Raw genomic sequence first — 23,646 nt, forward strand, 5'->3', positions numbered from 1 at the left:
TGTGCAAAAGATACCAGAACTTATTCCCCCCAACTGAGAGAAGGAGGCTCTTTTGATTATTTTAGCGAAGCACGATGTCAAATATGTATCCTACCAATCGGTCCGAGCAGAATCGGCCGTTGCTATTCTTGTCCCCATTTTACAGATGCAGAGACAGATTCAGGACGAGGCGAGCACACGCAGATTCAAGGTTGAAAATGAATCCCTAGTTGTAGAGCTCATTCCATCACACAGTAGCTATTCACAGCCGCAAGACAAATGCCCCCGGGGTTCACTCCCCAGAGGGCCAAGCTGCAACCTGGGGGACGCGGGAGAGACGCTCCCGCCTGGCTGCCTGGCCGCTTTGCGCAGGCGCGACGCGCCCGTCCCGCCCCCGCCCCCCTCCACGTGCGGCGCACACCTCGCGCTCCCCTCGGCCGCGTTCGCCTCGCGCCTCCCTCCCTCCCTCCTCCCGCCCCTCTGGTCCCGGCCTCCCATTGGCTGAGGGCTTCGTCCCTCCGACCGCAGCCCGGCAGGCCCCCACCAGGCCGGAAGTCCCGCCGTACTAGCGGCGGTCGGTCCCGTGGATTGGCCCAGGTTGCTGTCCGTCGGGGCGGCGGGCCCGAGTCGGCGGCGGGGGCCCGCGGTCGATGAGCGGCCCGGGCTGGCGGTGGTTTCCGGTTCCGCGGGGCTGGCGGGCGGGCGGGCGGCCCGGAGCGGCGGCGCCTGACAGACAATGAGTGCGGCGGGGCGGCGTTGAGCGGCGGCGGCGGCGAGCGACGCGGGGCCCGGGGGCGGGGCGGGGCGCCAGCCATGGACAATCAGGTGAGGAGCGGCCGCGCCGCCGCCCGGACCCCTCCCTCCTTCCCTCCGCCCGCCCGGCCCTCCTCGGTCCCGGCCTCCCCGCGCGCCCCGCGCCCCGCTTTGTGCGCGCCCGCCGCTGCCCGGGCCTTTATGTGGGGCGGGCGCGCCCCTCCCCCACTGCGCCCCCCGCCCGGCCCCGGCGGCCCAGAAGCCCCCCGGGGCCCCGGCCGGGCCCGGCCTGGCCCCGCGCCGCCTGGGACGCCCCTCGGAACTCTAGTGCGACCCAGACTCTCGGGATGCTCCAGGAGCCCCAGCCTGGCCCGGGACCCTTCGTGCTGCCCCTCCGAACCCCGCGGACTCAGAGCCCTCTTGGTGCCTCTGGGGACCCCCGTTCGGCCCAGCGTCCTCACAGACGGCTCCGGGGGCCCTGTGCCGGCGCAGGAGCCCCCTCGGGCCTCTTTGGGGACTCTCCCCATATTTTGCCCGATCCTTTTCTCATTTCGGGTCCGGGACCAGCCCATGTCTCCTTTTCTCTCTGGACTCAGACTCCTTGACCCGCTCCCTGCAACCTGCTGCCTGTTCTCCCTTCAGCCTTAACTCAGATTTGAGTGTCCCCAGAACTGCCCTCACCCCTCCTTCCCTCCTAGGCCACGGTCCCTGCCCTCCCCTCTCATCCACTGCTACCTTTCCTGAGTATCCCTTTCCCCTTGCACCCTCTGCTGACCCCCCTCATCTTCCCGCGACCCCAGCCTTCCGTCTTTTGCCACAAGGACTCAGGCCTGTTTAGAGTGTCCCTTCTCTTTGGACTTGTGTCCTCAGCTTACTTTGACCCCCCATGCCGCCTGGGCCCCCATCTGGTTTTAGGCTATGTTCATTCTCCCTGGGCCCCAGGGCCTGAAGAACCGTTTCTTGCCTTCAGTCCTGCTTCTCTTAGACCAGGGCCAGAGCAGTTTCTTCTCGGACCTGACTACCTACCACCCCAACCCTTCAGACCATTGCTCTTGCCCCGCGACTTTCAATTGTGCTTCCCACATTTAATCCCTGTCCAGCTCTCTTGCCTCAGTCTGGCTCCTCTCCCCGCCACTGGCCTGGCTTCTCAGTCCCAGTCTCCCCAGAACCCTAGCCCCCCTCCTTACATTCAGGGTCTCCCATTCTACCCAAGCCCCCTGACCTGCTTACTTTTTAGCCACTACCCTTTCCCTCTCTCCACCTCATTTTTGTCTCTTCCCCCCACATCTGAGAGCCTCTGTCCAAACCCCAGGTGGATTTCCCATGCTTCTCAAACTCCTGGTGGCAGCTCCCCCTTCCATCTGGAAACCATTCTGCTGCCCATCCTGTTGGTTCTTGTAAACCTGAGGCCTTTCTGATCCCCAGTGTCCCCCCTTACCCAGCACTGTATCTCTTCTTCATCATCCGAGTTCCTTCTGTTCTCAAACCCAGTGTCATTCCTGCTCCCAACCCGGGATCACTTCTTCATCCTCTGCTGCTGCCCTGGCTTTCAGGGGCGCAGAGCCAGGAAAGGCATTGTGGGGCTGTGGGGGTGGCAGCTGAAATCTCTGCCGTTAGCAAGGGCAGGTTGGGGCGTCCCTGGCTGCTGGCGCCACAGAGGCGGCTCTGTCTGGTGAGGCGCTGTGTGGCTGTGTGGTGCTGGGGACTGTGGGCAAGGGATCTTCCCCCTCCCGGTCCTGTTGCCTGTGGCATAGGATCATTGAGGCAGGTGGCATCTCAATGATATCCTGGCACCCACTCACTGTGGCTTCCCTTCTAGCTTTGGTGTTACTCTATCAGGAAGTGAGGAGAAGGCATGGCACCTGGCTGGTGGATTTGCAGTGTGCTGTCAGATGATTTCCTTTGGAGACATAGAGCCTGCTGCCTGTAATTCTTAGTGAATTAACCAAATGGAATGTCCCTTCAACGTCTGATGTCAATGAATCCCACCCTTGGGAATGTCTCTTGGCACCACAAAAGGCATAGAGTATGGCCTCTGTCCCTACTCCTTAGTCCAGGTCTTAGGCCATTCCCCTTTTGATGGGCTGGATCCTAGATGTCTGGTGGCTGTCATGTAAGTGGGACTGTGGAAAGAGGTGATATTATTCTTGCTTTGTGACAGGAAGATATAGGTCCCACTCAGGTGGTACAGGCCTTCAAGAGCTGGTTCTGTGTACTGTCCAGGATGCCAGTCACTAGCACCTGTAGCTATTTTAAATTTAACCTGTAGCTATGTAGCTTAAAAAATTCAGTCCCTCAGTCACCCCAGTCACCTTTTTGAGTGCTCAGTAACTACAACTGAGTTGCCAGCTGTTTTGTGTGGCTGCCTAGAGAGGACATTTCCATCAGTGTAGAAAGTTCCATCGGGCAGCACTGGTCTTGATGGTTGCAGAAGTATTTTTAAGTGAAACCAGCCCCTGAGGGAAGGATGAGGGTCTGAAGTCTAGTTGGCCTTTCCTACCATGCTTTCATGCAGATTTTAGAGAGACTGGAGAGCTCCATCACTATCTCTTGATGACAGTAAGACCCCTGGGGAGGCAAGAGAATGCTGTCACTTACCAAGTAGGTGAGTGTGAATCTGTGGGGTCTTGCCTGTCCCCATTCCTCAGACCTGTAGTGCCTCCCTATAGTGGGAAACAGTGCTCCCTGGCTTCTGGAGGTTTTGATTCTTTCCTGACCTGACCTTCCCATAGGCCTTTCAGGTTCAGCTAAGAAGGGGGATTTCCCGTTCTGCTCTGTTGTCCCAACTTCTCCTCATTGGCATCTTTTCCCCATGGGCAGGAAAAGGTCTTTCTGGTTCTCTTTGCCCTAACCTGCACCCACATGTATGACTCTTCTGCTCTCCCTGCTCCACACTTGCCCTGGTGCTGTCGTGGCATTTGTATTTTCTTTGTAGAGGTATGAGTGAAATCTTTGCTCAGCTTACTTAGGGGTCTGGTCTGGGAGAAGTGGGTTTATCTCTGAGGCTGGGGTGTGATGTGGAATGGAGACTAAGTGGATGCTGAAAACATTGGGGAAGGATAGAGGAGTGGGTCAGTGGGGACCAGGGAGATGGGAAGTAGTGTCAGCAGCCATTTGGTCTCTTGTTCAAAAGGACCAGGGAGCCTCTCATTCACAGAGGACCAGCCCTTCACAGTGGCCTGGCTTCTGAGTTGGTGACAGTTCAGTCACATCAGAAGATGGAATTGCTGCTTGCTGATTCTTTGCATGTGGGGGCTTCACAGTGTGGATTGGAGAGGACTGCCTTATGATAACACTCTTCCCAGAGGGAGGTTTGTTTTTGATGTTGGTGCCACAAGCAGCTCCCTAGCCAGCCATTGTGCAGGTGTGGAAATGCAGACCTAAGAAGGTCCTCAGATGGGTCAAGGTCCTGGTACCTCTGCTCTTATCCCCAAACCGCTTCTAGAAAAACTGAGGATTACCCAGAGTAATAACTGCAGAGTGACTGGTTTTCCTTCTACTCCCAGTCCTGAAGGTTGGAAAGTCTCCTTGCCAAGTTTTGTTCTCAAAGTTGTTACATTGTAAAATACTTGTGGGCAGGCACCAGTGTCTTTTTCCCTTTGCGTCCAACACAAGGTTTCACTCTCTTTTGCCAAGTGTTGGTTAAATCAGAGTAGCCAGGAATCAGTCTGTTTGCAACCAGGCCTTCCTACTCTGGCAACAGATGCCTTGATTGGGATTTTGCACATTCAGAAAATGTCACTGAAGACTGTTCCCCTTGTTCCCAGGAGACACCTGGTGCTGTGTCTACACATCATTGGGCACCTTGTACTTTAATGTCTGGTCCCTGACAGGTGCAGTTCTGTCTTACCAGGAACCTGAACACTGAGTATTGTGGGTATTTGCATATCCACGTGGTCTGTACACCTGAGTGTTTAGAGAGAAATTCATCAGACCCCTTCATATTCCTTTGTCATTAACTTTTTGCCCTGGGTCAGAGAACCAGGGTAGATAGAGCCAGAAAAGGACTGGAGGTGCTGGCCACTGGCCATTGGTACAGTGATTGGCTTTGTCCCCACCTCTGGGCAGGCATTCCTCCACTTATGAGGATTGTCACAGGGGACAATCCATTGTTTCCCCTTCTTGTTTTAATTCAGTGGCTACCCTGAGAGCCCCCAGCTGGACCTGGAGGGAGAAGGTTCTGCAAAGTGTGACTTATTTGGTCTTGTTTTACCATTCTCTGGAATTGCCCAAGCTCCATTACCTGGCCCCATCAGCATGTGTATTCGGAGCACTCGGCCAGCACCTCTGCACAACCAGTTGATACTGAAGAGGGATAAGACTTAGCACTGTCTCCTGGGAGGGGAGCAAATTGGTACACCTGGATTAGGTGCAGTTGTCAAATTCTGGGTGTACTTATACCAGATTTTCAGAGGAAGGGGCATTTGTTGGAAAGAATTCCCACCAGAAAATCAGAGGAAACCTTATACACTCACTGCTAAAGACCTGCCTTCTGGGTCCCAGACACAGGGCAGGGCCCATGAGAAGCTGGCTGGCTGACCAAATCAGAAGAAAGGACCTAGAATCTGGAGCTGTCAGAATAAGGTTCTTCCTCTTTGCCAGGAATTGGGGGTGGGGGCTTTTCAGTGCACACCTGGGAAGAGCTGTTCTCTTCAGTGGAAGGAGGCCTTAGAAGCGGCCCTCTAGGATCTGTGTGCCTGGTTTGCTGGATTTAGGATACTGGCCCTTTGGTTCTAAGTGCCCTCTGCCAGCTGGCCTGGATGGAGGGAAGTGTCCCAGTTGAGGCTTCCTGCCCAAGCTTAACTGTCCCCAGATGGCCCCCGAGCCCTTGGGCCGCCCTGTCCATTGGCTGTCTTCTGGGTGATTTTCCAGGAGTAAAATGGTTAACACTTTCCAGGGCAGACCTGGAAGTTTCCCTTTGTTCCGGGCTTTTGTTAGGGAGTGGGCATCGAGGTGAGTCCCAAATATGCAGGAAGTGGCAGTCACAGGTTGAGCCCCTTGGGGTTGCCCTCCATTCTGAGAGTTCCAAAAGTGGGCTCCAGGTAGCAGGTTGTCCTGATGCCTGTGGGGGACATAGATGTTGAGACATCTGTGTGGGATACTAGGGGTGGGGGGTGGGGGACAGCTGCTGGCAGGTGAGGTTCCCTCATTCCAGGAGAGTCTGGAGCTTAACCTGAGCAGCTGGCCTCTCAGCCAGGCCACCCTCCTTGAGAACCAGCTGGTTAGTTTGCTTCAAATCTTTGGTTCTGATGGCCATGGAGGGAGTCCAGGTAGAGTAGAGGAAGGAGGGGATGTTAACAGTTGACTCTGGAATTGGCTTAACGGTGGTAATAAATTATCATGACTTGACCCATCAGGATAGTTGGCCAGGGCTCAGCTTGCTGGCTCCAGTGAATGTGGCTCTAATGTTTTACTCAATCAATGCTTCCTTTTTTTAAAACAGTGGAACAGAATCTGTGTTATCCCACTCTCTTTATTTCTTAGCAGATTCCAGCATTCAGGGGAGTGTGCAGGAGGTTGGGCCAGGGAGCCTTGAATCTGTCCACCAAGTCTCTGACATGCCCTTAACCAAGGGTGTTCAGTCTACAGTTGGTGCCAGCCCCTGGGGCATAGATGTCGCTGGGTGGTGCTTTGGGCACTGCCAACCGGCTGCGAAGATTACCCATCACTGCCTCGGAACCTTCCTGTTTACTTTGGCCACTGCAGCGCAGTTTTGGCGCCCACACTCTCCCCCTCTCTGATGGAGCTGTGGTCCATTCTTTCACAATAACTGCTCTGCTGCTGGCATGCCCTGGGTGGGAACTTCATGTCATCAAAAATGCTGGGAAGCCAGCCGAGGGCTGAGTAGCTGGATTGGTGCATAACTGATTCCGAGGAGACTGTCATCACGCAGGAGTGAACTTGAGGGAAGCAGAATTCATTCTCCATATAGTGTTGTTATCGTTTTCACCTGTGACCTTCACAGCCATTCTCAGTGTGGAAGCAGGTTGGGTAGAGAGGCAGAGGTCAGTGGGTGTGAGGTGCACACGATGATTACAGCCCACTAGGGGTCATGCGGATGCTGCTTGGGTTGAACATTCTCCATACTTAGCACTATTCACACAGATGCTTGTGGTTGGTTTGAGTGTTACTTATTGTCCAGATGGTTATTCCTCATCTCTGGCTTTTGCTGGAGTGTTTTGCCTTGTGTGTTCCCCAGGTGCCTGGGCAGTGTGAGTGCGCTGACCTCCCATTCGTCTCTCTATTTAGTCACCGGCCCTCTGTGTGTGTCCCAGAAGTACTGAATCTCTTCACCCTGGGCTCTTGCCGGTTTCCCTTTTCAGGTTCTGTTTTCCTCTTTCTGGCTTCTCTGGTTGCCTCCTAGCAGGCTGCCGTGGCCCTTGTTTGCTTCTTTCCCTTTCCTTCCTGTAGCCCTGGCTATACACAGATCACCGGAGGATTTTACTCAGATACCATTCCCCATATCCATCATCCATTTATATAGTCCGTTATCATCCCTGTTGTGTCCAATCTGGACTCCACTCTGTCCCAGCCCCTCCCTCCAGTGTCCTAAGTGAGTTACTGCTCTCTTTCTGGAAGCCCCAAAGGGACCATCACCCTGAGCCAGGGGAACTCCTTCTGCCTCATTTCTTTTTTTAAAAATTAATTAATTTTTTAAATTGACAAAATATTGCCCTGTTTCTTACACCAGGCTGCCAAGTGCCTGGAACCACAAGTCTCTTGCCAGCTCTGCACACACTGGAGCCACCCGTCCTCATCTGCCTCTTGGCCCTTCCTTCTTGGATGGTGCTCCTCAGAACTGTTGGATGTAGAAGGTCCTCTGGCTAAATTAATCCAATGTTGTTGATGCACTGGGTACTGTGCTTCCAGGATAGAGGCGACAAGGATGAACAAGATGTCACTCTTGTCAGAGACTTCTCAGGGGCATGAGGGGGACAGCAGGAAACAACCCAGAAAGAATTGGCCACAGACTTCATTGATGATTGGTCTGGCACAGTGATCAAAGGGGCCCTGGAGGAAATAGTCTTTGAGTTGGGACTTAAGGGATGAGTAGAATTTTGACCAGCAGAGAAAGGAGTTTAAGGTATTCCAGGCTGTGGGGTAGAAGAAATGCACACAGATGGGTGGGTATTCCTGGAGTGTTTGGGGCTGGCCAGCCCTGTGATGGAGCTGGAACACAAGAGTGTGCATTTCCTGTGTTTTCTCAGTCCTGGGATTCTTTAAGACACACCACTGACTATTGTAACAGCTTATGTGTGTGTGTGCCCAGGAATGCGCATGTGTGAACATGCATACAGAGTGGGAGGCCCTCAAAACCTGAAATTTACACATCTGGACTGCCTTGGATTCTGAATTCAAAAGTAGTATTAAAGTGTGAAAAAGATGAGCACTTTTTAGACATTTGGAAAGGAACAGGTGGAAGGTAGGAGGAGTGCCCAGAGCTTGCACTCCATTCTGATGGGGGTGGCAAATTGTGGGATGAGGGCAGAGGGGAGGAGACCAGCTGGGTGGGGGCAGGCTCACTCAGCCAGTGGTGAGGTCTGAACAGAGGCAGGTACCTCGGATTGCACACAGTCACTTACAAAGAAGGTGAAAGGTGATATGGGAGTTCTGGAGTCCAGGGCAGGGGAGGGTGGCTCCATCTGGGAGGCTGGTAGAGCCCAGTGAGTGGGAGTGTCACACAGGCAGCTTGGGACTCGCCCTTCATGTCTCTCCTGCTTATCTTGGTACTTACAAACAAGTGTCCACTTGGCCTATGCTTCATTCTGTAACATTCTTGTGTTTGATACTAGGTGTCAGGGTTGTGTCTAATAAAAGTCTGGGGAGGTTTTTGCAAACTAGAGTGGATGTTTACAGTACTTTCCACTGGTAATCAGCCTAGGCATTAAGAGTGCTTTCAAGGATTGTGGCTTTGTGTTCAGTGGAGGGGGACTGGCCTCATCTGCCTTGTAGTTCAGGAAACAATGCCAGGCATGTGAACGGCAGGGAGCTCCGCTGCCAGCAGCCAGTCCACCTGGGTCCTTTCAGCAGGTGGCTGTACACTTGCTTCCTCCTGCCTACTAGGAACTGTCCTTGGTTCTTTTGAAACCAAAAAACAGTGTTTAGAGATGACTTAGGGGAGCAAGAAAGGCCCCTGCCCTCATACAGAAGTGCATGAAAATGAAAGTGTGCGTGCTGTGCCCTGGCCAGGGAGGCAGGATAGCAGAGTAGTCAAGGGAGTGGCCCTTGGCTACACAGACCCAGCCTCAAATCTGAGGCCGCTCCTTACCTTGCAAGTGCCACTTAGCACCTTACTGTCAGAGTCTCAGTTTCCTCATCCACAGAATTGCAGTCTGGGTTGCACATCTGATTCAGTGATATCTCACTTGGGAGGAGCTGATGGTAGGGGAGAGCAGGTGGACAGCAATCAGCAAGATGGTTTCTGATGGTCAAAAGTGCCCTTGAGAAGAATGAAATAGGTAGCAGGGCATGGTGGCACACTCCTGTAATCTTAGCTCAGGAGGCTGAGGCAGGAGGATCGCAAATTCGAGACCAGCCTTAGCAACTTAGTGAGGCCCTGGCTCAAAAATAAAAAGGGCTGGGAATGTGTCTGTGTCTCTGTGGTGAAGCCTCTGGATTAAATCCTCAGCACCCCCCCCCCCCCAAAATAAGTGATGTAGAATGTCAAAGTGCTATTGGCTTGGGCCGTTAGGGAAGCTTCCCTGCAGAAGTGACAGCTGAGCCTTGAGTGATGAAAAGGAGCTAGGGTAGTAAGTCTAGAGGAAGAGCTCCTGCAGGTGCCAGGGCCTAGAGGCAGGAGTCAACTGGGCTGACAGGAAGACCAGAGACGAGGCTGTGCAGGTGGAGCAGAGGACGTAAAGGCAGATGAAGGACACACAGGCCCTGTGCCACTTGCTGAGGAGCCAGAACTTGTGGGGCCCTCAGCTCAGTGCTGGTGCCCTAGAAGCATCGAAGCATCCATATTCCCCTCCCTAGCTTGGAAGCCTGTCTCTCTGCTTGGAGGCTTTTACTGAGTGTGCCTGTGGGTGAGGGGGCAGGACAGTTCTGCATAGTGCCTTGCTTTGAGCTTTGTACTGACCTGTTCCAATCTCTCTCCCGCCCCCAGTGCACCGTTCAGGTCAAGTTAGAGCTGGGGCACCGTGCCCAACTGCGCAAGAAGCCCACCACGGAGGGGTTCACCCACGACTGGATGGTGTTTGTTCGTGGCCCAGAGCAATGTGAAATCCAGCATTTTGTGGAGAAGGTGATCTTCCGGCTGCACGACAGCTTCCCCAAGCCCAAACGTGGTGAGTAGCCCCAGCCTTGAGTTAGGAATGCTAACCTACCCAGCGTTCCTTCTGCAAAGATCTGTCCCTGCCTCCTGGAAGTGGGACCCACACGCCCATGTGTTGTGTCAAGATGGAAGGAAAGTGTTCTGTAGCAAGTGCTGGGGGTGGGGAGCTGCCCAGCCAGGCTGATGTTGAGGTGGTCCTCACCCTCCTCCTCCACACAGTGCACCAGACTCTTCTCCAACTGTCGAGTCAGTCAAAGGGGAATGGAAAGAAAGTGGTGACTGTTGTCATCATTTAGATGGCAGCCAGGTGGTGAGTAATCAGGACATTGCTCACTGGGCCTGAGTTGGATTAAGGTGCCATTCTAAGAGTTCATAGTATGTGGAGTAGAAAAAAGAAAAGGAGTTCCTGTCACCTGTTTTGGCTCCCCTACCCAGTCCCACATAGGCTGCTGCTTGTTAAACATGAGTACCCCTTTTGTGTACCCCACCCATGTCTCCACCTGTGGCAGGGTGGCCCTGGCTTTTCTACAGGACATGGTCTGAAGGAACAGAATTGGGAATTAACCCTCTTTATGATCAGAGATGGCTTTCTTAGAAAGGACCCTAGGCAAGGCTTTGTGGGAAATCTGGGGACAAGGTTGGTCTCTTCTGAGTGTTTTGGGGGGCTAGAGCTGGTTTTCTCATCATTGAGTTCCCAATGTGAGGCTCAAGGCCTGGCACATTATGGGGGGTACAATACTTTTTTCCCTCCAGTGCTGGGGATGAACCTAGGGCCTTGTGCATGCTAGGCAAGTGCTCTCCCACTGAGCCACACCCCAGCCCCCAATAAATATTCCTTGAACAGGTGTGTTCAAGGGGAACTGCTGTGCTGGGGGGTGTGGAGGTGCTGCAGGGCCACCCCTGACCCCTCCACCTGCAGTGCAGGCGTTCCAGGGCCACAGGAGTAGTTTAGAAAGCTTGCCTGTAAGAGGCTAGCTGTTGAGCAGGGAGTGAAATGCCAAAGAAGTAGAAACTGCACTTTGAAAGGATATGCACTTGACATCGCTAACGGCAGCCATTTCTTTTTCTTATAGTTTCTTCAGTATTCAGCCACTCCTTTCCCTCCTCATTTTTGCTTTGTCTTCACCTTCTCCCTTTTTCTTTATTCCTAGCCTTTTAGAAGATGGCAGATAGGGTTACTGACAACAGCAAATACTCAGCACTTTTTAATAAAAAGAATATGAGCCATAGGCTGGGGCTGGGGCTCAGTGGTAGACCTCTTGCCTAGCATGTGCAAAGTCCTGGGTTCGATCCTCAGCATCACATAAAAAATAAACAAGTAAAATAAAGGCATTCTGTCCATCTACAGCTACAAAAAAAAAAAAAAAAGAGCTATTTGCATAGCACTTCCTGCTGGGCTGTCCATAGACAGGGTCCAGGCTTGTTCTTACCACGTTGTGCTTTTATAGATGGTGACACAGTCTTAAAGGGCCAGGTCAGCTGCTCATGCTTTAAAGTGGGTGGGAGGAGGTTAGCAAACTGCCCTTGGGCCGCAACCAGCCACTGCTGGTTTAATTACTGGCATGGCCAGACATTTGTCCAGATGTCACCTGTGATGCTGGTAGAGCATAAGCTGAAGCTGCCTCCCTTTCTCTCCTCTGGCAGTATCCACTGCATTCTCCTTCTCCCTCTCCCTTGTCTGTCCTCTCCCCTTCTTCCTGTGCTTGGAGCATGGGGACCAACCCAGGATGATGGTTTGCATCTGCTTGGAAGCTGTTTTCTCTTCAGTTCCCACCATGCATGCCCAAGCAGTTCCTAGAAGTCACGTAATAACGATTTGCATTCATCATGCTTTTACTCCATGCCTGGTGTCACACCTTGTGTTCCTGGTGACAGACCTGCAGCCTGGGGCCTCTCAGGATTCCGGGGAGGAAGACGTGGAAAAGGATGCAACAGAGCAGGCCAGGCACCTGCTTGAGGGCACATTCTCAGGTCAATGAAAGATGGAGTGGTGGGTGACGCTCATTCCCCTACAGTGTCAGTTTGTGGCTACCTTTCTATTAGTGGCTGATACCTGTTTGTTGCAGTCTGTCTGGGTGTCTAGTACAGGGCAGCTGCTTCGAATGTATCTCAAGAGAACTGCTGAGGTCATCAAGTCTATCAAAGACTAAATACCCAGTTCACTCTGTTGCACTGAGAGAAATTGTGTCAGAGTACATCTTTCCAGTTTTCAATGAAAAGTAGATCAACTCTTAAGAGTGGTGGGTGAATTTCTTAGAGGATTCCATCCTCTGGGATGGTATTTCATATATTTAAAAAGTATCTTTCACATCAAATACACATTCATTATAACAATTGAATAAGGCAGAAATGGTTGAGGTAGAGAGTGGTAGATTCCCATCTCCTCCCCCAATCTTACCACCCTACCCTACCGGCAATCTTTCTAACCTTTTCCAGAGTGGGTTCTTTTTTTTTTTTTTTTTTAAAGGAGAGAGAGAGATTTTTTAGATGTAGATGGACACAACACAATGCCTTTATTCTTATGTGGTGCTGAGGATCGAACCTGGGTCCCGCCCTGTGTTCTACCACTAAGCCACAATCCCAGCCCTAGAGTGTGTTCTTAACACCAGCTGATTTGCTAACTATTTCTAGGTTGATTTGTTTTTCAAATGTAAATGATGTTTATTGATTTACCAGCATGAAAGATTGGAACTTATCCCAAAATACCTCTATTTCTCCACCGTCCTTTCTACATTGTTTATAGTTAAATGATTTGCTTTTCATTCTTTTTATGGCTTTTTTTTGTTTGTTTTTCACGCTGGGAATAGAACCCAGGGCCTTGCCCATGCTCAGGATGTGCTTTTCCACTCCTTTTCCCAGCAGCTTCTTTTGTGACTTTGCATGATGAGATGAGCCTGGCCGTGCTTACCTTTGGGCTCTTCCACAGATGGAACCCGTGGTCCTTTTGGGACATCCTCTCCCTGCTGAGTCTGAATTGTAGTCTCTTTCCCCAACACATCTACATAGCCTCATGTTGCTGAGCTTGTTTCATTTTTCTCCTTAGCACCATCTTAACATATTTATTTATCTCCTCCCCCACCTGCAAGTAGAAGTTCTATCTATTTTGTTTGTTTCTCTGTCCCCGGTGCTTGCAAGGATGCTGTGGTCCCGTACCAAGTACTTATTGAATGAATGAGTGAATGAAAAGGACCTGATCAGGGGCCCTGCCTTTTCTTGAGCTTCCTTCACCCTTCTGTTGAGGGTAGCTCTTGATGTGGTTAAGTTTGTTGAACTGAAACTCAGATCATCATTCCCTAACGGGAGAGTGTCTCTGAAAAATGAAGCAGCGCTGACCTGGGTGACTGGTGAGATGTCAGGGTTTCTTTCCTCTTCACTGTGTCCCTAATTTCTAACTCTAAAGCCCTCAAGGTCAGAATCAGTTCTTTTCAGCATTTTGGGTAAAACTTGGGGCTATGATTTTTTGAGTAACTGTTTGCAGCTGCTTTTTGTTTTGTGTCTTTCGCACATCTTCCTTTTCTCCTGTCTTGACCGTGTCACTTGTCTTTGTCTGGTGGAGTGTTGTTTTGGTCTTTTTCTTTACTCTGAGCATTCCGTGTGCTTCCCTTTGCCTTCCACCTCTAATCAGATTGGCTTCTCTCTGGCTCTCACGCTGTCCCTTTTCTTCACTGCACTCCTTGGGGGGATTTGATTTGTTCGTCTTTGTTTTGGTTATTTTCTCCTTTTACTAGTGCAGTTTCTCAAGTGCTGTCCCAAGAGGCTCATTACTTAAGAAGTTCCCTAGGAAAGCTATGTGGGCAGGGACCTCTTTGAGTCCTTCTCCTCTTACAGCAGAGTGATGGTGGGGTTGGATGTCACATGCTGGATGAGAATTACTAGAATTATATGGTTTAGAACTCTGAAAGCGTCCTTCATCCCTCTGAAGAGTCTGAGGCTGTGGGTCTGGGTGCTGCTGCTATGTCCTGTTTTTCTTTCCAGAAGCATTTAGGATGTTTCATGTGACAATGTTGCTGGGATTTTTGTTACTGTTGTTCAGTGTATTATGACATTTTGGTGTCTTTATTTTAGTTCTGGAAAGTTATCTACACCTGGGACAGTTTCCTTCCATCTGTGTATTTCCTCTTTTTTCTTCTTTTTGGATGCTCATCATTTAACTTTCCTGGGCTTAAATCTTTCATCTGTAAAATGAGAAAAATTGCATCTTCTTTTAAGATCATTGTGAGCAGTAAGTGAGCTGAGGTGAGCACTGCATAGTTGATGCATAGAAATGGCAGCCGCTGTCAGCGGGATCATTTAATCTGCTGAATTATTTCTTCATGTCTCACTTTTTTAACAAAATGTGTCTTTTTGCCCTGCTTCTTTCCTTTAATTTCTATTCATCCAATTGAATTGAAAAACAGTGTATATTTGTAATATTCTTTTTTTTTTTTTAGTTATAGATGGACACAATACCTTTATTTACTTTTATATGGTGCTGAGGATGGAACCCAGTGCCCCACACATGCTAGGCAAAGTGCTCTACCACTGAGCTACAACCCCTGTAATATCTTCTTAAGAGCCCAATCCTATTTTTTAATTTGCCCCTTTGAATATATCTTGTTTTTAAGGTGGGCAAGATGGCATGTGTCTGTCACATCAGCCACTCGGGAGACTGAGTCAGGGGATTGCTTGAGCTGAACTCAAGAGTTTGAAGTCAGCTTGGGGGACACCGTGGCCCCCTCCAAACTAAAAAAAAAAAAAAAAGTCTAAATCTTTCTGGCTGCCCACGCAGGAATGGTGTAGAAGTAAACTTAGGGCTAGGTGGCTGGTGAGGTGCTAGGAAGTATTCCTTGTTGAGAGGTATAGCATGTGGGCCAGGGGCTGCATTCTTGGGCAGTTTATAAGTTTGAAGGCCCGTTTGATAGCCGTTGGTGACAGGTGAGCCTTGGGAGAGGAGCCAGTTTCCTTCAGGTCCTTGGGTGAGTGTTGGGCAACCTGGGTCCCTGACTGTGGGGCACTGGAGGAGAGGTGCAGATTTAGGGATGCATCATAAGTCTGTGTGGGTGGGCAATATCTGAGTTCCCTGTCCAACATCTCCAGCAACCTCTCCAAGGAGCCAAAAGAGACAGGCTGGAATGGAGATTTAGTTGTAAGCCATCTGGGACAATTCTCCCCAGGCTGAAGATTCTCCCTACTGATCCAGATTGTCCAGCAGGCAGGACTGCTCCTGCCTTACCCAGTTTGAAAGTGACAACAAGGGGCTCATTGTGGCTTCTGTTGTCCTCTAAGTCCCTGACACTGTCAGACCATGAACAGTGGACTGAAGGAATGGAGGAGTGAGCCAGGTGTAGTTACTGCAGTTGGTAGCAGCAGTGGTTTACCTGCAGAGCCTGGTGTCAGTGAAGTGGCTAGAGTGCCTGGCAGAGGTGGTTGCTATAGACTTTAGAAGGTCACTGCATGGAGGTGAGTGGTAGGACTATTGTAGGGACAGGGCAGGCAGCTGGAGGGGAAGCAGTGGCAGCCAGGGGATTGGAGAGTGATGGCATTGGTGTGGAGCTGGGCCCTGAGGGAACCGGGGGCTGCATCAGGGGGACAGTGGAGGTGGGTAAGAAGGAGCCTTGGTATCACTGACCCCTGTGCCAGTTTTTGCAGCTCCAGGCTTCAGGAGCCCCAGGCTTCAGGAGCCACAGGCTCCCTATAGTTTGCCTTTCCCTCCCTGTAGTTTGCAGACTAGGTTCCATGCGAGGCTGGCTGTTTAGTCCTACCTTCAAGGGTCCCTAGTCACTCTAGGCTTGCCCTCCCTGCTTTCCAAGTTTGTTTCTATATATACATACAAGGTTGATATTTAAGAGCCTTTTCTTTTTTTTTTTTTGAAAGAAAAGTCCTTTTTTTTTTTTCCCCCCTCTTGCATTGGGAATTGAACCCAGGGGAGCTCTACCCCTGAGCTTTATCTTCAGCCCTTTTTATTTATTTTGAGATGAGTTCTTGCTCAGTTGCCCACGTTGCCTTTAACTTGTGATCCTCCTGCCTCAGTCTCTCTAGTACCTGAAATTATAGGTGTGCACCACCACACCCAGCTAATTAAGGTTTAAATATAAGAGTCATGTTTCATTATGTTTCACTGTTTTCTAGCAAATTCTTGGGCCCACTAAAGAATTAACTTACTTATGCAGATATGTAAGTTAATTCTTTAGTGGGCCCCAGAATTTGTAAGTTTTTTTTTTTTAACAATTGATATTTTAAAATGAAGTATGTCAGACAGAGAAAGGTAAACACTATGTGATATCACTTATATGTGGCATCTACAGTAGTCCAACTTGGAGAAGCCGATTGGGGTGGTGGCTGCCCAGGGCTGGGGACAGGGTATAGGGTGGTGGTGGTCAACTAAAGCAATCTTTAGATTAGTAGAATCTGATTGTTGTTGGTACTGTATTGTGTGCTTAACATTGCTCAGAGAGTAGGTCTTCATTAAATATTCTTAGGAAGAGAAAAACAATCAAAGGGCAGGAGGAAGCTCTGGGAGGTGAAGGAATGCCTCTGGCCTTGGTAATGATGGTGGCTTTATAGACTTACCCCAAACTCACTGAGATATGTCATTCAGTATGCAAACTTCACATATCTTTCCAACCTCAGGGAAGTGGTTAAAAAACCTCACAAGCAATTGGCAGGATTCTTCCTTTCTCCCAGGAATGGTAGCCTCTGGAGAGGGAGGGATGGAGAATAAGGGATTTGATCTTTATGTCCTGATTTTAGTTAAAAGCAGGGGAATAGTATATTCATGGTCTGTATAAATGTGGAATATATATAATGTCTGTAGAAATGTGGAAACATGGATTTTTTTATTTTTTTTATTTTTTAAATTTACCATGTTTTTAAGATTTTATTTATTTTAAACATGAATGGTTTACTTTGAATGAAATTATAGGCATATATAATTTTATATATATTTTACTGTTTGTTTCTTCCCTTTTTTTTTTAATTTTTGGGTTAATTAGGCTGGCTGTTCAAATGGCTTGGACTGTTCTCATTTGGTGCTAATGTAGAACCCAGGAGCAGAACCCTCTGAGATCCTTCCTGCATATCCTGTGTGCCTGTCCCTGGCACAGAGTGGGGTGTGTGCACATGGTGTAGCCAGTGATGAGGAGGTCAGGACTGTCGGGTCTGAGGCTGAGGCTCCAGGTCTTTCATACCTGAGTCAATTGAACTTGTGCAGCCTTCTCTGGCAGGAGGAAGTGCCTAGAAGACAGAGTCTTGTGCCCCTTCCTACTCTGTCTGCTGGATGTTCCAGTGGTCCATTCACCTTTCTCCTGTCCAGCTCTGCCCCCTTTTATTTCCCAGGCACCTTTTGGCATGCAATTTTCCTGACTTCCCTAGGGGAGCACGCCCTCCTGAAAAGCTGCCTTCAGAAGGAGGGAGGACAGCAGAGTGGGGGAGCTGCTACTGCTGCTTGCTGGGCCTTTGGAAGAGCAGGAGGCTGATGGATGGTTTTCCCTTTCTTTTTAGTGTGCAAGGAGCCCCCCTACAAAGTGGAGGAGTCGGGGTACGCTGGCTTCATCATGCCCATCGAGGTGTACTTCAAAAACAAGGTAGGATCTTCCAGAGCAATGAGCAGGATGTGCATCCCATTAGAGACCCCTAGGCAGCGGGTACCATAGGCAGCTCACAGGGAGGAGACAGAAGTAGCTTGTGCAGATAATATGCATTGCAGGGACTGCCAGTGAGCATATGCTGGTGTGGAGTTCCGCAGTTTTCCTGGGGCCCCAGATGGCCTCCTTGGAAGTTGAGAAAGCATGACATGTCCTGATGGGCGGGTTCTGTGAGGGTCCTTGAGGGTCATTCACTGGACCATATGTGGTGAGAGAGAGCTGGAAGTAGTCTCGATGTCACAGCAGCGACTAGGTGGGGTAGTTATATGCCTCTTCTGAGTAGGACCTTGATGACCCTCAGGGGAAGGAGTTGTTAATACTGTTCATGAATGAAGTAAGTTACAAGTGTAATAGGTATAGAGAGGACTTACATGTGTCATCAGTGTCAGCAAGGGTAATATGGATGGGAGGATTCCAGGAGATTTTTTTCCCCAGTATATTTTAAAATTATTTTTAAGTTGACATAAATGTGCTTTTATTTGTGGGGTACAGTGTTAAAATTTGAGACATGTCTACAATGTATAGTGACTAAATAGGAAAATTAGCATTTTCTTCTCCTTGGATGTTATTTCTGTGTGTTGGGAACCTTCAAGCTCTTCTAGTTGTTTTTCAATGTGTAATAAACCATAGACTACCATCTCTACGCTATGCTATGCAATTTTAGGGCTTTTATTTTCCCAGTCTGTAGTTTCTAAACTTTTTTTTTTGCTCTGTAATTGAAAAAAGAGGCTGCCCTGCAGCCTGCTTTTGATGCTCACAGGTGCCACCAAGGGGCCACTGGTGGCATTTCCTGGCTCAGGCCATTCTGGCTGCTCTTCTGCAAATTGCAACTAGACTGTCTTTCAAGGAGTAGGTCTCTGGCTGTTGGGTACCGCCCACTTTGCTGTAAAGAGTTCCTTTGTTTATACCCACTGGGAAACAGGAGTCAGGAATCACACTGTTTTACAGACTCCCTGGCCTTATGGTGCTCTCAGGTGACACTTAGGTGTGCCACCCCACTGGAGCCCAGTGGCAGGTGTGACTCAGCCAGGTTTCAGGTACAAGGCCTCCTGAAATCTGAAAGGCTGTTCACAGACACCTGGCTTGTTCTGTGACATTTGTGGGATGGAGACCACAGAAGCTGGTGACCAGACCTCATGGCAGCAGAGCTGAGCCAGTCTGCAGGTAGACTCCTTAGGTCCCAGGGGCAAGTCCCCTGGCAGACCTGCACCCAGCCTCTCAAGACCCCTCAGTGAATGTGTGGAGGAGGAGCAACCCCATTAGCCACTTTTAGGGTAGTTGAAGGCCGGAGTCCTTCTGCTGAGTGCTCTTATCTTGGCATTCTTCAGGGTGTGGCAGGGGACAGAATCTCTGGGACTGGTCAAAACTTCCCTGGTTTGACTAAGAGTACCTTTGAGGTCAGAAGCAGTTGGAGTCCCATGGGTCTGTGGGCTTTTGTGTTTCTGACACTTATGGTCCCTGGCACCTTGACCTTCCTCTCCCTACTGAGGGCTGAACATGTAGCCAGTTAGGGCTGCTGAGGTGGACGCTGATTCCTGGAGCTCTTTCACCTGGCCCAGGGGACCCTGTGTCCTGAGAATGTCATCTCTGCTAGGCTGGAGAGTCCTGGCCAAGCCGTCTCTTCTAGAGCAGGACACTCAGTGCTAGCGCAGAGGCCCCTGCTAGAATCCTCTTGGCCCTTGGTGTGGCCTCTACAGTTTACTGTAGGCCTGTTGCTGTGCCTGGGCTGCTGATCTCTGTGGGAGGGAGAACGTATGTGGTGTCTGTGTGGTACCGACCGAAGGAAGGTAGACAGGTCTTAGTTGCCTCATGGGCCCAGCGTCCCCAGCTTCTTGATGAGCCAATCAGAGCCCTTTGTAAGCAGAGAGGAGTGCTTCACACTTGTGACCCAGAAAGCTGCAGTCTCCTTTACCTTCCTACTCCTGGCAGGAGTCTGCTGCTTTCCTTCTCATATGGCTGCCCTCCAGGAACTGGTCAAGGTTCGTGCTTGCCACAGGACATAGTCAGTTTGGTGTTCTCATTTCTGAGGTTGCCATCTGCTGAGGATGGAGGCCCCAGCAGACTTGGCCTGGTGTCCTCTGCTCTTTAGCACATGCAGTAGTAGGGACAGTGGATGGAAGTTCACCTCACTGGGGGAGAGCACTTCAGCACCTGGATGCTTGGTACTTGAGAGGAGGCCACTCCTGCTCCTTTTCTTTTCTTTGTTTTGGTCCATGTTCCAGAGCATCCTTAGAGTTGAGTTGTCATCCCACACTCATGGACATCTTGTTCAGCCTTGCATCTGCAGGTGGGTGGGCAACCCACAGACGAAAAATTGTATTCCCGGCCTTTAGGAGTGGCCTGTGCTATCGCCTGGCCCGTAGCAGCATGGAGCAGCTGTATGTGGACTTCCAGGACCTCCCTCCCGCAGACTGGGAGTGGGCTTGGAGGCAGGATGGGCAGGTCCTTGGCAGTACTGTTCATTCAGACCCTGCTTCCCATCCTCACCCTGTGTGGGGAATCTCAGGCCAGCTGGCAGCCAGGCCCCCCAGCGTTGGAGCAATGCACACGTAGCAGGAACCTGAGGGAGCTCAGGTCACACACCTGCCTTATCCTGTAGCCCACACCTGAGCAGTGCTTGCCTGGGTCTGATCTCCAGATTTCAGGGCTGTTTTTGTCCTGAGTTCTCTGTGGTTCTATCCCCCTTACTTTCTGCCCCTGATGGGGAAAGGGACTGGGCAGTCCTTTGGACATAGGACTGCCCCTACTGGGCTCATTATCCTCCTCTGTGCTGGGGATTCAAGAAGACAAGGGGCCCTCTCTGAAGGGGTTGTCTGGATTCCTGACTGCTCTTTCAAGATCCTCAGGGCCTTATTTCAGGTGTGTCTTATGTGCTTGAATGGGTGGTACAGGACTCCATGTTCTTCTGCAGCACCCATTGCCTTGTTCTTTGAAAGGCCCTGAGGTGCTTCCCCAACACAGTACCACATCCCAGTTTCCATCTGGAAGGAGCGGGTGTGCTGCTTACTGCTCTGTTGCCTCCAGCAATCCCCAGCAACTCTTGGCTTCAGGTCAAGGTATTTTTAAAAAATCTGGTTTATCAAGGTATAATTTACATATAGTAAAATTCTCCTGTTTTAGGTGTAGTGGATTTTTTAGATCTCAGTATGTGGTTTCATTTGAACCCCGTTGGAGGAGGGCCAGTTTTTCTGTTTCAATGAAAGAGAAGAGGCTGCATTCCCATGCCAGATGTTGGTCTGAACAACTCCTGCAGAGGCTATGGTGGCTGCGCCTGGGTCCGCTGCCTCCTCTTCAGACAATTGCCATGTGTCTCTCAGCACGGTCTCAGAACAAGGGCTGACTGCCTGCTCATGCTCTGACCCTGCTCATTGGGAATTCTATGTTCTTTTTAGAGGGTCCTGGACTAAGGCAGTCCAGGAGGTGACCCCACCACAGACAGTGCAGGCACGCAGACCCTGATCTCCACTGTGGTGGCGTGTGTGTGTGTGGTGCACCAGCTAGTGCCTCCAGATGAGCCCCCAAGGGAAGGACCCACCCAGGCCGTGGAAGAGGGAGGAGGAGGGGACCCCCCACCCAAAGCTGTGGAAGGGGGAGCTCTTGGATAAGTCTCTTGGTGAAGGCCACAGGGGTTGGCAGGACTGGACTCAGAGTCAGCTACGACCAGACACACACCTGTTGCTTAAATAACTGAGACAGAGGTGACCTAGGATGACTGTTGTCAATAAATTTGGGTTTTTACTTACACTTAGGTGACAGAGACAGTATTATTCTTTGTATTACATTGCCTTTATTACCTAAATGTGGGTCCCTGCTTCTCAAATTTTGTAAAGATCAGACAGTTGTGAAAAACTGAGTATCAGTTGATTGCAAAAACAGTTTATCTAGGTATGGAGAGCTGTTTGAACCAAGGCTGTGGTGAATGGATGTGTGCTGATTTTTCTGTCTTCAGGGAGCCAGGCTTGCATCTGGTAGTAATCTATTGGTTATTCGTTCAGCAGCAAGTCAGAAATATTATGATATTTCACTCGAATCTATTGTACTCAAATAGCTTTTATTGAAGGCTTGTTAGATATCTTTTACAAGGGTGTCAGCACATGTCAGATACCTTGCATGAGGCATACCTCTGTATTAGCTATCTTAAATGGGAGCATGTGGATGCATACAGTAGCATACAGAAGTAATGAAATGGAAGTCTTACCGTCATTTATTCACTTACAAAATATGTGCCATTCTTCAAAACTCATTCTTCAAAACTCAGTGTTCTGTGTGTTTCCACACCGTGAATTACACTGGGGATTCACAGATTGTTTCAGGAGGCATAGATTGTGTCTTTGAGTATTTTATGATGTTTATTGTAAGCATTCAACAGATAATACAAGTTAGACGTGTTTGAAAATTAAATGTAATCTAAATAAGAATGAAAGGAATAATATAGTAATTGTATATTTAGTGAACTATTAAAATACCCAAAAGGATAAGTTGAATGTAAGGTCAGAAATCAAGGGGAAGGTGACCAAGTTTAGCATGAGGATGGTCGTGTGGCCACCCTGGGTGGGGAGACCAGCTAATGGTGTAGGTTGGAAGCAGGTACACAAGGGTTCAACTTCCAGGAAGTGTTTCTGTCACCACTGGTGCAGGGGACCTCTCTAAACCTCAGTTTCTGTTTCCGTAAGGTGGAGATCCTGCCTGTATCAACTTGGAAGACTCAGGTAGGGCAGCAGGTGAAGCCTTAGCCCAGTGGCCATTCCACATGCACTAGCCGGTGTTATTGTGGATGGCCAGGCAGCAGAGTGCCGGGGAGAAGAGCCTGGGGGCTTTTGAAGGCCTGAGGAGGTGGAGGTCCTAGGGACCAAAAGATGCTATTTGACTTCTCTGGAGGGGTCTATAACCAGAACAGAAAAGGTTCTTTCTCAGACATCAGCTTGTATGGTGCACGGTGAGCTTTTCGCTTGTGTGTTTGCCTTTGAATATGGCTTAGTCTGTAAAGTGAAGGAATTATGCTTTACATGGTGTTGAACACTAGGTTTTAATGGGGGCTGCATTTTTTTTTTTTTTTTTTTTGTAACCAATTGGTAGGAGCAACTTATTTGTAAAGAGTTCCCTTTCTCTCAAGGAGGCCTTCATCTGATAGCATAAGTCATGCATGTGTGTCCTAAGGAATTCTTCAAAATTGAGGTGACGTTTGCATGAAGTGCATTCTAACCATTTTAATGCGTTCAGTTTAGGGGCATTTACCACCTCTCCTCTAGTTTCAAAAGTTTTTCATCACTTGAGGAGGGTACTCAGGAACTTTCACTCTCCATTTCCCCTTTGTCCTCTCCTGGCAACTGCTAATCTGCTTTCTGGTCTATGGATTTGTGGGGTGTGGACATTTCAGGTAAGTAGAATCATGTAACATGGGACCTTTTGCACCTGGTGACTGCTTTCACGCAGCCTGCTTTTGAGGCTTATCCAGGTTGTGGCCTATACCAGGACAGGTTGAGGACTACAAGTTTTTCAGATTTTGGAGTTTTGGGGATTATGGGTTATTTGTATAGACTTTACCCATAGAGCATCTATAATGTGAAAATCCAAAATTCAAAGTGTTTTCACTTTCAAGTTAGGAATGCTCAACCTGTACACCATTGCTTTCCTGGCTGAGTGCACCATAGCCAATTCTCATTATTTGAGAATAAACACTGAGTTGGCAAATACCGCCCCGTTTCGTGTATAAGTTCTTCTAGTCACAACCTTCTATCCACTGATGAATACATAACTTTGTTATGTGTGTTTCTGTTTAAAGACACCCTATTTTATATTGTTGATTCATTGATGCTAAACTCATGGCCATCAGCATTATAAGTCCTGCCTGAGTGAAGCTCATCATTGAACACAAACGTTTTCTCTTCTTGCCTCAGGAACACTGGACAGTGCTGTAGCAGTATGCTTAGAGCTCCTTTTAAACAGCCAAAGTGGGGTGGGGGAGTACAAAAATGTGGAGAATGTGGCACAGTGTTCACAGGGCGAGCTGCAGCAAGT

At 49.7% G+C, this 23,646-nt stretch overlaps 1 protein-coding gene across 2 annotated transcripts in view; it reads left to right on the top strand.

The window, feature by feature from the left end:
* The first annotated feature begins 675 nt into the window (after nucleotides 1–675).
* The window catches only part of Mllt1 (MLLT1 super elongation complex subunit), a 59,165-nt gene continuing 36,194 nt past the window's right edge, over nucleotides 676–23,646 (top strand). Inside the window, exons 1-3 of one of the 2 annotated variants that reach the window (XM_058579180.1) lie at nucleotides 676–804; nucleotides 9,839–10,019; nucleotides 17,486–17,568. In XM_058579180.1, the coding sequence (XP_058435163.1) occupies nucleotides 793–804; nucleotides 9,839–10,019; nucleotides 17,486–17,568 (276 nt within the window). In that variant the 5' untranslated portion in view covers nucleotides 676–792. The remainder of the gene's footprint in view (nucleotides 805–9,838; nucleotides 10,020–17,485; nucleotides 17,569–23,646) is intronic. The other variant, XM_046443954.2, reaches the window with a different exon arrangement.

Source organism: Marmota monax, unplaced genomic scaffold, assembly GCF_021218885.2.
Source record: "Marmota monax isolate L192 unplaced genomic scaffold, Marmota_monax_Labrador192_F-V1.1 WCK01_AAM20220418_F8-fsc00102, whole genome shotgun sequence".
NCBI classification, from domain to species: domain Eukaryota; kingdom Metazoa; phylum Chordata; class Mammalia; order Rodentia; family Sciuridae; genus Marmota; species Marmota monax.